Genomic DNA, 12616 nt, shown 5'->3' with positions numbered 1-12616 from the left:
TTTTACCTTGCAGAGATAGTTCCTTTTACACCGCTGCACAGGCAGAAAGCTTATGCTTCATTTCACACCACAGAGTTAGTTACAATAGAAGCAGGATGGTCCAGCCTGGGCTCTGCAGATTTTCTTAATTTCAAATCCTAGCTCATGTCATTCTTCTCTTAGTGCATACTTTGGATACCTTTGTTGGAAGAAAGAGTCTTCCATATGCTTTGACACAAATACTTTGCTCAGTAACTTCAGGGAGTACCTTCATGATATTTTTGAAGTACATATTTTTCACCTTATTTGGCTTGAGGTAAATAAGTCTAATCTATTGCATTGCCAGTTCCTTCCATAATAGTCACAGTGGGTTTAAAAGCAATTGGGATTGCCTTCTTCCAAGAGGATAATTTAATGAATGAAGATCCAGCCCTGAAATACTTGTTTATCAATCCAGCAAGGAAACCTAATGCCACATTTTCCTAAGAATTTAAAAAAGATTATTTCACAAATAGCTGTGAGTCCATTACTATAATAGCTTTAGCAAATATCCGTGACTGTGCATCTGAAATGTCCTTGTTAAGGTAAATAATTGGTTTGGGAGAGTTTAATCCTTACAGCAAGAGTGGGAGGCCTGGTTCCATGTATGACCATATGACTTGTGTTCATTTTTTTACAGTTAATATGCAAAGTGTCTACTTTAAGAGCACTGTGTGGACGACATACAGAAAAGCTTATGGCATTTAAAGCAATATACCCAGACATTGTGCGACTTCATTTTCCTCCACTTTACAAGGAGTTGTTCACTTCAGAGTTTGAGCCAGCAATGCAAATTGATGGGTAAACGTATCACCTAAGCACTTCTAGAATGTCTGAAGTACAAACATTAAAACAAAAGAAAGGAAAAAAAAGGAAAAAAAAAAAAAAGAAAACCAAGACACTTTATATGGCCCTGCACAGACCTAGGGAGCCAACACACTGCACATCTCTTGGCAGTCGGGGTCAGGCGAAGGATGGGAAACAATGAAACAAAGTTGAACTTGTTTTTCTCATGCATATGATTTCCATTATGCCTACAAATATGGACCCTTTTTCTGTCTCAACTTCTCAATCCTTGACCTCTGTTTACACAGACTGAGGGTACTAATGTCAGAAGGTTGTTTTCTCCTGTAGTTCACTGCCCAGATTTTTGACAGAACAATCAATTTGTTGGTCAGAACAGAGTCCACCTAGTAATCAGCGACTGGTGTGCGTTGCAGAGATTTCAGCATCAGTTTGCACAACTTGCTCATTGTTTCATGAAGGACGATTTTTTTTCACCTACCACTGTTTGCCAGTAGACAGAATGGCATGAAAAGGGTCCATAGCAATAGCAACAATAGCATTATAATATATTACAGGGTAAATGGGCATGAAGACTATATATAGCAAAAGAGATATTGTTTATATATTGTTTTAATTAATATAAAATGTAGTTACTGGTATAGCTTTTCTTGTTGAATTGATAAGGCACTTTCATTTTGCACCTTTTTCTTTAAATTAAATGCTAGCGTGTTCATTGTTGTGTTGCATGTGCACCAGAAATTCAAGTTTAACTGAAAAAGGTTTGGCAGGTACTGGTACATTGGGAGGTATTTATGCTGCTGTTTTCCATGTTACTTTTAAAGAGAGGCTGGTCATATCCTGAAATGGTTACAGATTTTTTTAAAGAGTTGAAAATAATGACAATTTTCTACATTAAAATTATTCTTTCAGAAGTTAAATTCAAAGGTACTTTTATTTTCAAATCTTTCAAACCTGGATGCTTCAAAGTCAAAAGCCTTATTTTCAAATGTTCTGAGTTTCCACTGTCAGAGTTAAACTAATTAATTACAAATCATTTACAAATGAGTAACAGAACATCTTTGAAAATCAGGCTATTAAATAGTGTATTTCTGCCCACCATAAATCCAGGTTTGAAAGTATTTATTCAAGTCTGTATCTACAGTAAAAGTATGTGTGTATGACATGTCTGCAGAAAAGTAGTTTTTATACATGATATTACATACTTTTTTACTCCATATTGTAAACAATGTCTTCAGATGCCAAGCTGTAGCCTGTCAAAATCTATGGGTTTGTCTTTGATTTCAGTGAGTTTGAGACACTGACCCCTGTTCTTCCAGCATCCAGCAGTTCAGTTTCAGGGAGCTGAACAGAGAAGTCTGTTCTCTCCTTGTTTAAAAAGACGCACTTTAAAGTTGATCAGATGGGGACAGACTAAGGAAGGAAAGGCACACTTTTGCTAGAAAGCATTGGTTTGTTCTTGGTACAAGCCTGGAAATCATTAATATCAGAAATCTGCATTCTGATTCCTGTATTGCATAACCAACCAATAAGCTGAATCCTGCAGTGTTACTAATTACCATTCCTTTCAGGAAGAATTCTGTCTCTGAGCAAAGCTGGCAGTAAATGTAGTTCTGAAGGAAACAGATTCACATAAACAACATTGCAAATTAAAATTGTAGCTGTTTGAGCCAGAGGTGTATAACTGGGTTTGCATGAGATGAAGATGCGTAACTGGATGCCCTGTAGGCCAACGCAAATGCAGTTTCTGATGAAGTACCTAAGAAAAAGCTGGGAACTTCAGAAAAGGAAAAGGAATGAGACAGAATGTGCCCTACTGCTTTAATTTCCAAGGGTAAACAATCTCATATAGGTTATAGTTGTTGAGAAGTAACAAGCAAATAGAAGCACACTGAAACCTAAGTATCTTAAAAGGAGAATCAGTGGGTTCTTATTAGCAAAATACAGTTTATTCTATGATTTGAACATGTTTCCTTTGGGGTCAAATTGAGACATTTATCTATGACACTTACTAAAACCGTTCCAGTCTAGCACATCAGGGAAGGTTACAGCTATCATTCATCTCTAGGGTTTGAAAGGAGGCCGAGAGGAGAGCATCACGGTTCTTCCTCAGAGCTGTGTGCTCTGGAGTGTGGGAGGGGAACACCTGCAGCTCTGTGAGCACTGGGATGGAGGCAGGAGAGGGCTTTTGGATGAAGTCCATAGAGCTGTCTTTTTCCTGCTCCATCCTGCCTGCTCCTGAAGAGGTGGCTCACAGCCCAGCACGTGCTCTCTCCACTCCCACTGAAACGCTTTTCCTAGGATCATTGTTTACTTTATTGGAGTAACTGGCATGATATGGTACTTGCATTCTAATGTGTGTTCCTATTTTTGAAGCACCCCTTTTAACTAACAAATGTTTTCTGAATGTGACCAGCCTTAGGTGCTAGTCCTGTAAAGATCAACTAAACTTAATCTCAGTGTCAACTAATGAATAATGAATAAGACCTGTACTTTTTTAGAGAGCGAGATACAACTCCTACTTCTGACAATGTAGACTACCAGGCAAAATATTTGGGGATTAGTTTTCAGTCACATCCTGTTCTTACCTTTTTATGATGAATATTAGTACTTTACCAGGCATCTAGGTGCCAGTGATTTTGTTTGGAATCTGTTTAGCATATTTACATTCATAAATCATTGACAATACAAGTCTTGGAGCATTTACTAATAAAATACATAACGATAAAAAGGTTTCAAATAGGGCCTTAGCTGAAAGTGATCTTCCAGGCCAGAAAATACTATCATTTTTGTTTGTGGGAGCTCATGTGTACTGGGACCTTGTTAAATCAGGCTGAGCATACATACCCCAAGTAACTTAGCTTTCCTGATCACAGTTAACAGCCGCTTGGCAATAGAGTATAATTTCTGGGTTGCTGTTCATGGAGAGGGGAAAAAAAGGGATACGGCACAGCAGATGTACTGATAAGACATCTGTTGCCAAGGAGGTTTTTATGCAAGGGGACTCAGAATGACACTGGAGTGGCTGCTCAGAGATGGCCATGTGAGAACCCAGCGCAGCAGAGGAAATTGCCTCTGCAAAACACGTGGGACTGTGGCCTGGTATCAGATGATCAACCAGTTAAAAAACACTGGAGGTCAATGGATATTCACATGAATATTTTCATCATGTGCCCAGTTCACTACAAATAAAAACACTAGGATAGCTGAACGTAATATTTTAAGTTTTGATTACCTGGTCCTTAGAGTCTGCAAAGATATTTTCCTTGGGAGTTATATCTGTCCCTGGAGATGTTTTCTGGATTTCTAGGAAGAGCTACTAGACTTATACTGTCATCTGAACCACCCTAACATATGTCATCACCTCCCGCGTTGTTTGACGTATGGAATTAGGTAAAAAGGGAGGCTGTTTTTAAGTTTGGTTGTTCTTTATTAGCTTATCTATCTTAGTATGGATACCAAGATATCTGTGTATGTGCACCTGTGTGTGTGTGAGAGAGTCCATTGTGTGCGCACATGAGTGTATGCGTGGGACGTGTGAGCGGCTGCTTCTAGGCTGTTAAGTGTCAATGGAATAAAGAAAATGTATTCAAAATACTTAAGTCAAAAATAGAAGGTGGAAAAAAAGATTTATTCTATACAAAGCCTTGTCTGGACCACTTTAGAGAGACTTCTATTTTTTTAACCCTTCTATAAATGTTTGATGGCACTTGAAATATTCCTGCAATAAAATGTGATTTGTGTAAACATTAAAAAAAAAAAGATTTTGTAATGTGAAACAATGAAAGAAAGTAATGTAATTTTTCTAAAAAACAAAAAAAAACCACAAACGAACGAACTTTGTATTATTTTCTTGATGGAATTTGTCTATTTGTCTTTGGAAAACTTTTTATTTCATTGAATGTGCCATAGTAGAGGTGTGTTTTTCTTTTTTGTTTTGTTTTGGGGTTTTTTTTTAACATTTTAGATTAAAGGAATAGCTGTGTTCCGACATTCCAAAATGCAAGATGACATAGCAGTCATGATTAAAAGGTTTGATTAGTAAGCTTCAATCATTGTTGCTTTTTTTGCACATGTTCTTCATTCCTCTACAGTGCAATATGTACATAGAGCACTTGCGGGTGTAACCTTGATCCCTCAGGGAAAAATACATATTTGTACAGGATTTTTCTTTTTTTTTTTGCCTTTTTTCTTTTCTTTCCTTTTTTTCTTTTTCTTTCTTTTTCTTTTTTTTTTTTTTGCTAAGGAATGTCGATTGAATCACTTGTCTGTTGTTGAGGGGCAGCCAGATAATAATCCTAAACCACTGTCACAAAACATTGATTGTTTAAATTTTGTGCCCTTTTATTATTTAAAAAAGAAAAATAAAAGTTATTTTCTGACAGTTCTTTGTGCTGATTGGTGAAAAAAAGGGTAAATAGATAAGCACCTTATGATTGACTTAACTGTGAATGACAATCCATCTCGTTATCAACAAGAGAAGCCCTATCATTTTGGAGCTGGGGTTATGAGTCAGAAACTAATGTGCTCAGGGATCTTCTAAAACTCTTCAACAGGGTGGCCAGCACTGCTGGTGGAACAAATTACTTTTTAAAAAATACGCTAGTATTTCTTCCCTTCCCCCTGCCCCCAGGCACAAGAGAACTGGATTTTTTTTTAACTCAATGCTCTATGTGTGCCTCATTCTCTTGCTCACTTTTGTAGTAGAGCTGCTTTTTGGTCGGTATTTTGCTCGAAACAGAAGTACTTCAAACAGTGCAAAGATTTTACAATTATATTTTAGAAAATAAATGCTGACCCACTAAATAAATGATTGAAATTAATTTCAGTACCCTCTGGACATTTTTATAATGATAGGACTACTTTTCCAGATGAAATTCAGTGTTCTGCAATAGAAAACAGCTTTTAGTATTTAAATTATTGTCAAAGAAAATGAATCAGCTTATGAGAACACAGTAAGAATGAAAAGGTCATGATTAGGTTTCAGCAGTGAAGTCACACAGAAGGGAACACAGATCTGCAGGAATACAAGAACAACACTTCAAATGTTGTCTGTTGTTGTTGCAGATGTTTCATGGTAAAGCCAAAACCTGACTGGAAAGAAGCACTGAGGCTGAAGACATTTTCATATCTAGTACATCAAATACAGCAATTCCAAGTGATCTTACAATGGCACCAAAATCCACCAATGTTTAGGAAGTCTCCCAGTGCCAAACTATAGGATGCTGGAAGCATGTCCCAATTAGCTTTGTTTTATGGTTTCACATTCTTTTGAAAATGCAAGTAGAAAAGCAAATAAACAACTATGAGCAAAATGAGCAAGGTGTCAAGACTTTGGTTACGTTGGGAAGAGAGTGAATTTAATTTCTCCATCAAATCTGTCTGCTTGCAGAAAGCCCCAGTTTTCCAGTATCTTTGACGATTTTTTCATGGGGTATACAGCTTCCAGTTGGTTACTTTAGATTGCTTAATAAATAGGGAAACTATTTACTAGTACTTAGGGTTTCACAGGCTGACAGTTGAGTTTAGCTAGGAATGGCTTTCCAAGGCAGACGAGTGCTTAGCAAGTATGATCAGTTGGTGTTCTGGCATCTTCAGCAGAAGAAAATTCCTATTGCTGATTCACAGTGGGCCCTATTCTTTACACACTTGCACATCAATTAAACATACTCTTGGAATGGACAATCTATAAGATGTTTTAACTATGTAGTGGGATGATCCAAGCATTACAATATCTTTTTTAGGATTGGCTAGACAGTCCCCAGTCTGTACTTGATGAACAAAACAGGTCACACAGTGTAAGCTGTGCAAACAACATGTATTTTTTCCCTAGACATTCCTAAACTCCCCAATGTAGATAAACCTATTAATATAAATGTCAGAAACAGCACTTACTATACAATATCCAAAAATAATAAGCAATTTTCTCTTGATTATTCATTGTATGAAATTCTACCTGTGCTAGCTGATTCAGATTGCACAGAACATCTTTATTTTCCTTAGCTGAATATAACTATTAGAATTACTTTTTAATTATTAATACTAATATTTATTACTTTTAAAGTTTCATCCATTAATATATTTGAATATTAGCCTCTTACTTTCTTTTTGTTTAAATATTCCTGTCAGTAAATCATTTGGTGGAAATGAGGGCAAATGCATACAAATACCAAATACAACAACAAAAAGTAAAGTTTTAAAATACAAATTAGTTTTTATTTTAAAATTCTTGCAGTGTGTGCTTTAATTCTAGTACTGTGATAATGGCTTGCTACATAATGCTAAGTCACTGGACTTGAGGGGAAAAATACGTAACATAATATACAGTCTATCTTTGGAACTTTATTCAGGTACTAAATAGAATTTTAACATCAAAACAGAAGCTGTATTCTACCTTTTCCATATGTAATGTTGCTGTTTGTCTTTTTTTTTTTTTTTTTTTTGCCTTTATCATTGGTAGAATATAGCAATAACTTTATAGCAATAAGTAGGCTATCCAAATAAGAAACAAAACATGATAAAGGCTTCAGATCAATACTCATAGGCTCACTTCTTCTGCCACAATATTCACTTGTATGTCTTCCCTCATAATCTTAATACTTCTTCAAGCTGAACTTCACAATCAAGTTGTTCAACTTGATGTGTGACATCACACTTTTTGTTAACATCTGCATGTTTTCAGTGTTCACGTGTCCTATGTATACTTGTGTTCCTATGTTAGTGTTTCTCAAGGTTTCTGAAAGCACAATATCCGTGGGCTATAATTCTGCACAGGGCTCTCTGTGTTGGAATTAATTTACGTTTCTTGGGGCAGGGAGTGTGAATCAGCTGGAATTATTGGCAGCATTTCCTAACTGAAGGAACCAAGCTGCTGCAGGTACTTGGGAACTCTCCGGCCACTGCAAATGCAAAGTGCAGCCCCCAGCCGGCTCTTGCAACTCCTCCAGGCCGTGAGGCTGAGCTGCAGCTCCCGAGTTCCCTGCCCAGCGCGCTCCTGTAGCCAGCACAAGCACGTGCTCCGCGCTGCAGGAGCTGCACTTCACAAAGAACCGAGCTGGGTGTGCCTGGCAGGGTGTTTCGATTATAATCTAAACACTTGAGCAGCGTTCAAAGAACCAGTTGTGACTTTCGGTTTGAGAAACACTACCCTGAATTACCCTACAAAGTCTTAATGTAGATGCACAAACTTTACAGGAACTTGCAAACTGTAATGCTATCTATATCTAATGCAGAGAATTCATAAGCAATACAGTGAATTTTATTTCACAAAAAGGCATACGTACTGTACACCTTTCTAAATCCAAAATGTTCCTCATTTCTACATTGATTTAGAAACAAGTTACAGAACAGTGGTTAATATTTGAAGTATTAGGACATTAACTGGCTGCTTCTTTATATGTAACTGTATTGTCTGCCTGCTCCTTTTCTGGAGATGTGTTTTTGTATTGGATGTTTGGGCCAATGGGAGGCTTCAAGCTACAATGTATTTTCCCAGATTAAATATATTTAACATATGACAAACCCCAGACAAGGCTTTTGAAAATGTATTAAGAACTGCAGTGTTAGGTGGTTTATTTGCAAACTGTTTTCAATGTTGTCCATTTTTATGGCACCTTTAACAATATTGTTTCCAAAGTACAAAAAAAAGGTTAAAAATATTCTAGCCATAACTGAATGTCAAGCAATAAAAACAAATGACTTTTTGTGCATAGATTTAAAAGAAATACAAGTTTTAGACATCTGCATGTAAATGCAATCTCTTGTTTACTGCTTTCTTAAACTTGAGCAACTGATTCCTTATTTTACTACTAATTTAAGGACTTGTAATGGCCTGTAAACATTTTATCTTGCTCTATTCTTTCAACTCTAACTTTGTCTCTGCTTTGGAGTCATAATATTTAATGTTGTTCTGCTCACCTCTATACAGTTAACTTTTTGCTTTCATTCTGTATAGATAAAATTATACTATAAACAGCCTACACAGTGCAAATATTTATCTGTTTATCAAATACCACATTATGCTGTATAATATCTGTTTTACTATATAATCTATTTTAGACATAGCTGTTTAGAACTAGAGTGTGCTATTTTTGTGTTTTTCTGATGTGTGGTGCTAGATAAGTTACTTTTGTGAACAAAAACAAACAAACCCCTTTTATTCCGAGACAATACCACCTTTGGGTCTTGTTAATTTCACTGAGTATAACTATATATAAATATATATATTTGTGTATATATATATATATACACCAACATATGCCCAACAAGTACCTGTATCAGAGTACAAGATTTGGGACATGGTTTTCTCTTTAAATGCATAGTGTCATTATATAAATTATTCTATAGTATATTTAATAAGGAGAAAATTACTTCACCGGTACAGATACTTGATATCAAATGTAGAATTTTTTTCTACATTATTAACATTATTAATTATTAACGTTATTAAAAATGTTCTGTCCAGCTTGTTATCTTTTTGGTTACTAAAACAGTTTGCCTGTATTGTATCAAAAATAAGAAAAACATCTATTCTGTCAGTATAAAATAATTACAATATGCTGTCTGTCTGAAAGGGAGGTAGTTATTTGGCTTGTTGGGAGAATTCTATCCTGTTGTTGCATCAGAAATTTATAGATGTTATTCTGCTGGGTGCCTTCCTCCCTCCTCACTTTAAATAGGATCTATACACACTCAGACTGCGGATGTTACTGGGCCATGCCTACACACTTAACTCCAGTTACTGTAAATAGGAATGTTCTGTAAATCTGCCACGATGGATAGCTAAATTCAGTCCCTGGATATGCTTTATACACCATGAATACATATCCAAGGACAGCCAGTAGCAACTGAAGTTCATTAAGAAGTGGAATTTGCAATGTTTTGTCAGGTATGGGGGTTTTGTTTTTATTTTTTCATGTATACCTTAATTTACGTAGTCATATACCCTTCAAAGTATTCCTATCCCCTGTTCCTTTCATTCTAGATATTGTTTTCATGTTCATTCTTAAAAACTGATGGATATCAAATATCTAACTAAGGAGGTAATTAACCTTTTAAATATTTATTAGAACTTTTCTGTAATATTACTGAATTTATAAGATCTTTAGCAAAGATTTTTGAGCAATTTATTAATAACAATGCTTCTATTTACTGCACTTTTTGATAATAGAAGGTAGTGAATTTTAAAGCCATGGTTCTTGGCTTCCATGCACTGCTTTTATACCCTCAATCCAAGGAATATATATATATAAATAATTTTTTTTAAACAGCAAACATACTGTTGACCTAAAAACAAAAACAAACTTTACTGCACCATGGGTATATTTTCGTAAGTGGAATGTTTAACTGCAAACACTATCAGGACAATTATAAAAACCTCTTGAAGCTACAATCTTACTTAAATATAAGCCATGACAATTTTGTTTTCCCTTCTTGATTTAAGTCACCTTTTGATATTTTCAAAGAGAAAAGGACTCACTCTTAAATTTGTACTTACCAACCTGTAAGTAATGCCAGGAACGCATTCTCCCTATTGTTTTAATAGTTTGATATATTTATGCAAAACCATTTGGTTAATATTTATCCTCCCTCTTTACTAAATGTTCAACGTACCAACACCAGAATAAATGCTGATTACAAATACACATCGGATTGAAGATTAAGCACACAGACTTAAAAACCTCGTTGAGTGATATGCTCAAATTTCTGTAAATACACACAAGTTTAATGCAATTATACTGTACATGTAAATATGTGCTGTCTGTTATGTGTACAGTATGTATAAATTCCTTTTCTAGCCACAATAAAATGTAAGCCATCAAGAGGAATACTAAAGTGGTATTGTACTAAACCTTTGCTAATGATCTTTACCCAGTCACTTCACTTTTCCCTTCCATGGACCTTTCCAACTCACTCTTACGATAGCCTACTTATATTCAAGTTTGTTATTTTACTCGGTCCCAAAAAAAGTATTTTGATTCATTTTGTAAATATGACTGTAAAAATAAGAGATTTAATGTTGTCTTTTAAATACTCCAATTTTCATTCTAATATGAATGTTGTTATATTGTACTTAGAAACTGTACCTTTAATATTACATTACCTTTATTAAGTGCATTGAACACATCGATTTTAGATGTGCTTTATGTACTGTTATCCTGTAATAAAACTTCAGCTTCTAATGGAAAAAATCTGTCTTAATTTTTTGTCAGCAGCATCTTGCTTGTTCTTCTGAATTGTGGTTTATTAGGTTTATTCCTTAAGGAATACACTGATACAAAATTAGGCTACACATATATTAGAGCTGTTTTAGCACATACGTCATGTTTCATTCGGCAGCAGGGAAACAAGATGACCCCCAAACACCTTTTAAGCTCCCCTTTTGGCCAACAAGGGCTTTAAACCTTCTCAGAATGAATGTAGATTAATGTAGCGTCCCTCTACTTGCAGGTGTCTTGTTTGAAATCACAGTTCCCTACATGAAGTGCAAAAGAAAAGAAATCTGGCACAAGGCCCTCCCAGTGAACTCTTGCAGCAGAAGTACTACTTCAGGATAGATCTAAATGAGGATTTGGGTATCAAAATTGAAGTTTCAATACAATTTAGGCATCAACAGTCGAAAGTGCAACTCCCCTCTGCTGTGCTAACTGAGAACACCTGAATGTGTCAGCAGCATGCTTGGTCTTAAGGCTTCAGGCATGTGAAATTCTCCTTCTGCACCTACTCAGAAATGCCTCAGTCTTGACAGAGCTTTTAACAGCTCAGTATCTATACGCCTGACCATGATCCAGAAATAGATTCTAGCATTCATCTTTGAAGCACTGTATCTGGAAGGAGCCATCACCTCCAGATCATCTCTACAAAAAAAGTAGTGGAAGTGATAACTCTTAGGACTGTAGCACTAAGCAGTGCCATGTGTTCTACAGCAGCTCCATGTCTGCAGCAGTGAAGACACTGAAAACACAGATCTAATTTTCTCATACTCAGGACATGATTCCTGCCCAGTCTTCCCAGTCACCGGGGAGTTCCTAACCAAGATAGAGGTTAGGGAACAGCTTTATAAAGAACCATATAGTTCACTATAAAACACAGGAATTTTCTGAAGTGAGACAAACTAAAGACTCCTTCCTGTGCCTGCCCATAAGGAAAGCTCAACTGTACGTTAGCAGTTGGTGGTTTTGACCTCTGGTTCAGAACCACAGAATTGCTGAGGGTGGCACGGACTTCCAGAGGCCACAAGCACGGCCTCCTTAAGCTGGTTGCCCAGGACCGTGCCTGGCTTTTGAATATTTCAAAGGATGGTGACTCCACAGCCTCCCTAGGCAACCTGTGCCAGTGTTTCATCACACAGTGGAAACGTGTGTCCTGATGTTCATGTTTATGTCATGAAAGTACAAAGATCACTGGTAGGAAGTAGCACTATTTTATAAAAAAACCCCAGATACTGCAGGTTTAGAGAGATGCAGCCTGATGTAGGACTTAGGCTGGTACATTCACCAAGATAAGCCTTCTCATCATTCAGCTATATAACTGTTACCATACCTGGGTTGGGAAGTAAGATCACTCCTTACAAAGGGGTAATTCCACGTCTGGGCTCTGGGTGGGCCTATCCAAAGGGATAAAAAACCTTTCTGCTTCTCTAAGATAAATCAAGAGGGCAGAATTAAAATCAGTGTCCTTAAAATTGATCTGCAAGCAAGCTGAAGACTCCCTTGGGGGGTTTGGAAATCATTCTGAATCATCTCTGTGTTTTCATGTATTTGTGTAATAGTCCCCAGTTTTAATCATAGGACAC

At 36.4% G+C, this 12616-nt stretch overlaps 1 protein-coding gene across 5 annotated transcripts in view; it reads left to right on the top strand.

Moving 5' to 3' along the window:
• Nucleotides 1–7326, top strand: part of RORA (RAR related orphan receptor A) — a 355306-nt gene extending 347980 nt beyond the window's left edge. For all 5 annotated transcript variants that reach the window (XM_048318111.1, XM_048318114.1, XM_048318110.1 and 2 more), the window contains one exon: nt 659–7326. In XM_048318111.1, coding sequence (XP_048174068.1) covers nt 659–823 — 165 coding nt within the window. In that variant the 3' untranslated portion in view covers nt 824–7326. The remainder of the gene's footprint in view (nt 1–658) is intronic.
• The last annotated feature ends 5290 nt before the right edge of the window (nt 7327–12616 follow it).

Source organism: Corvus hawaiiensis, chromosome 13 (genome assembly GCF_020740725.1).
Source record: "Corvus hawaiiensis isolate bCorHaw1 chromosome 13, bCorHaw1.pri.cur, whole genome shotgun sequence".
NCBI lineage: Eukaryota > Metazoa > Chordata > Aves > Passeriformes > Corvidae > Corvus > Corvus hawaiiensis.
The sequence above is the reverse complement of the archived record's forward strand: the minus strand, read 5'-3'. Positions and strand labels throughout refer to the sequence as shown.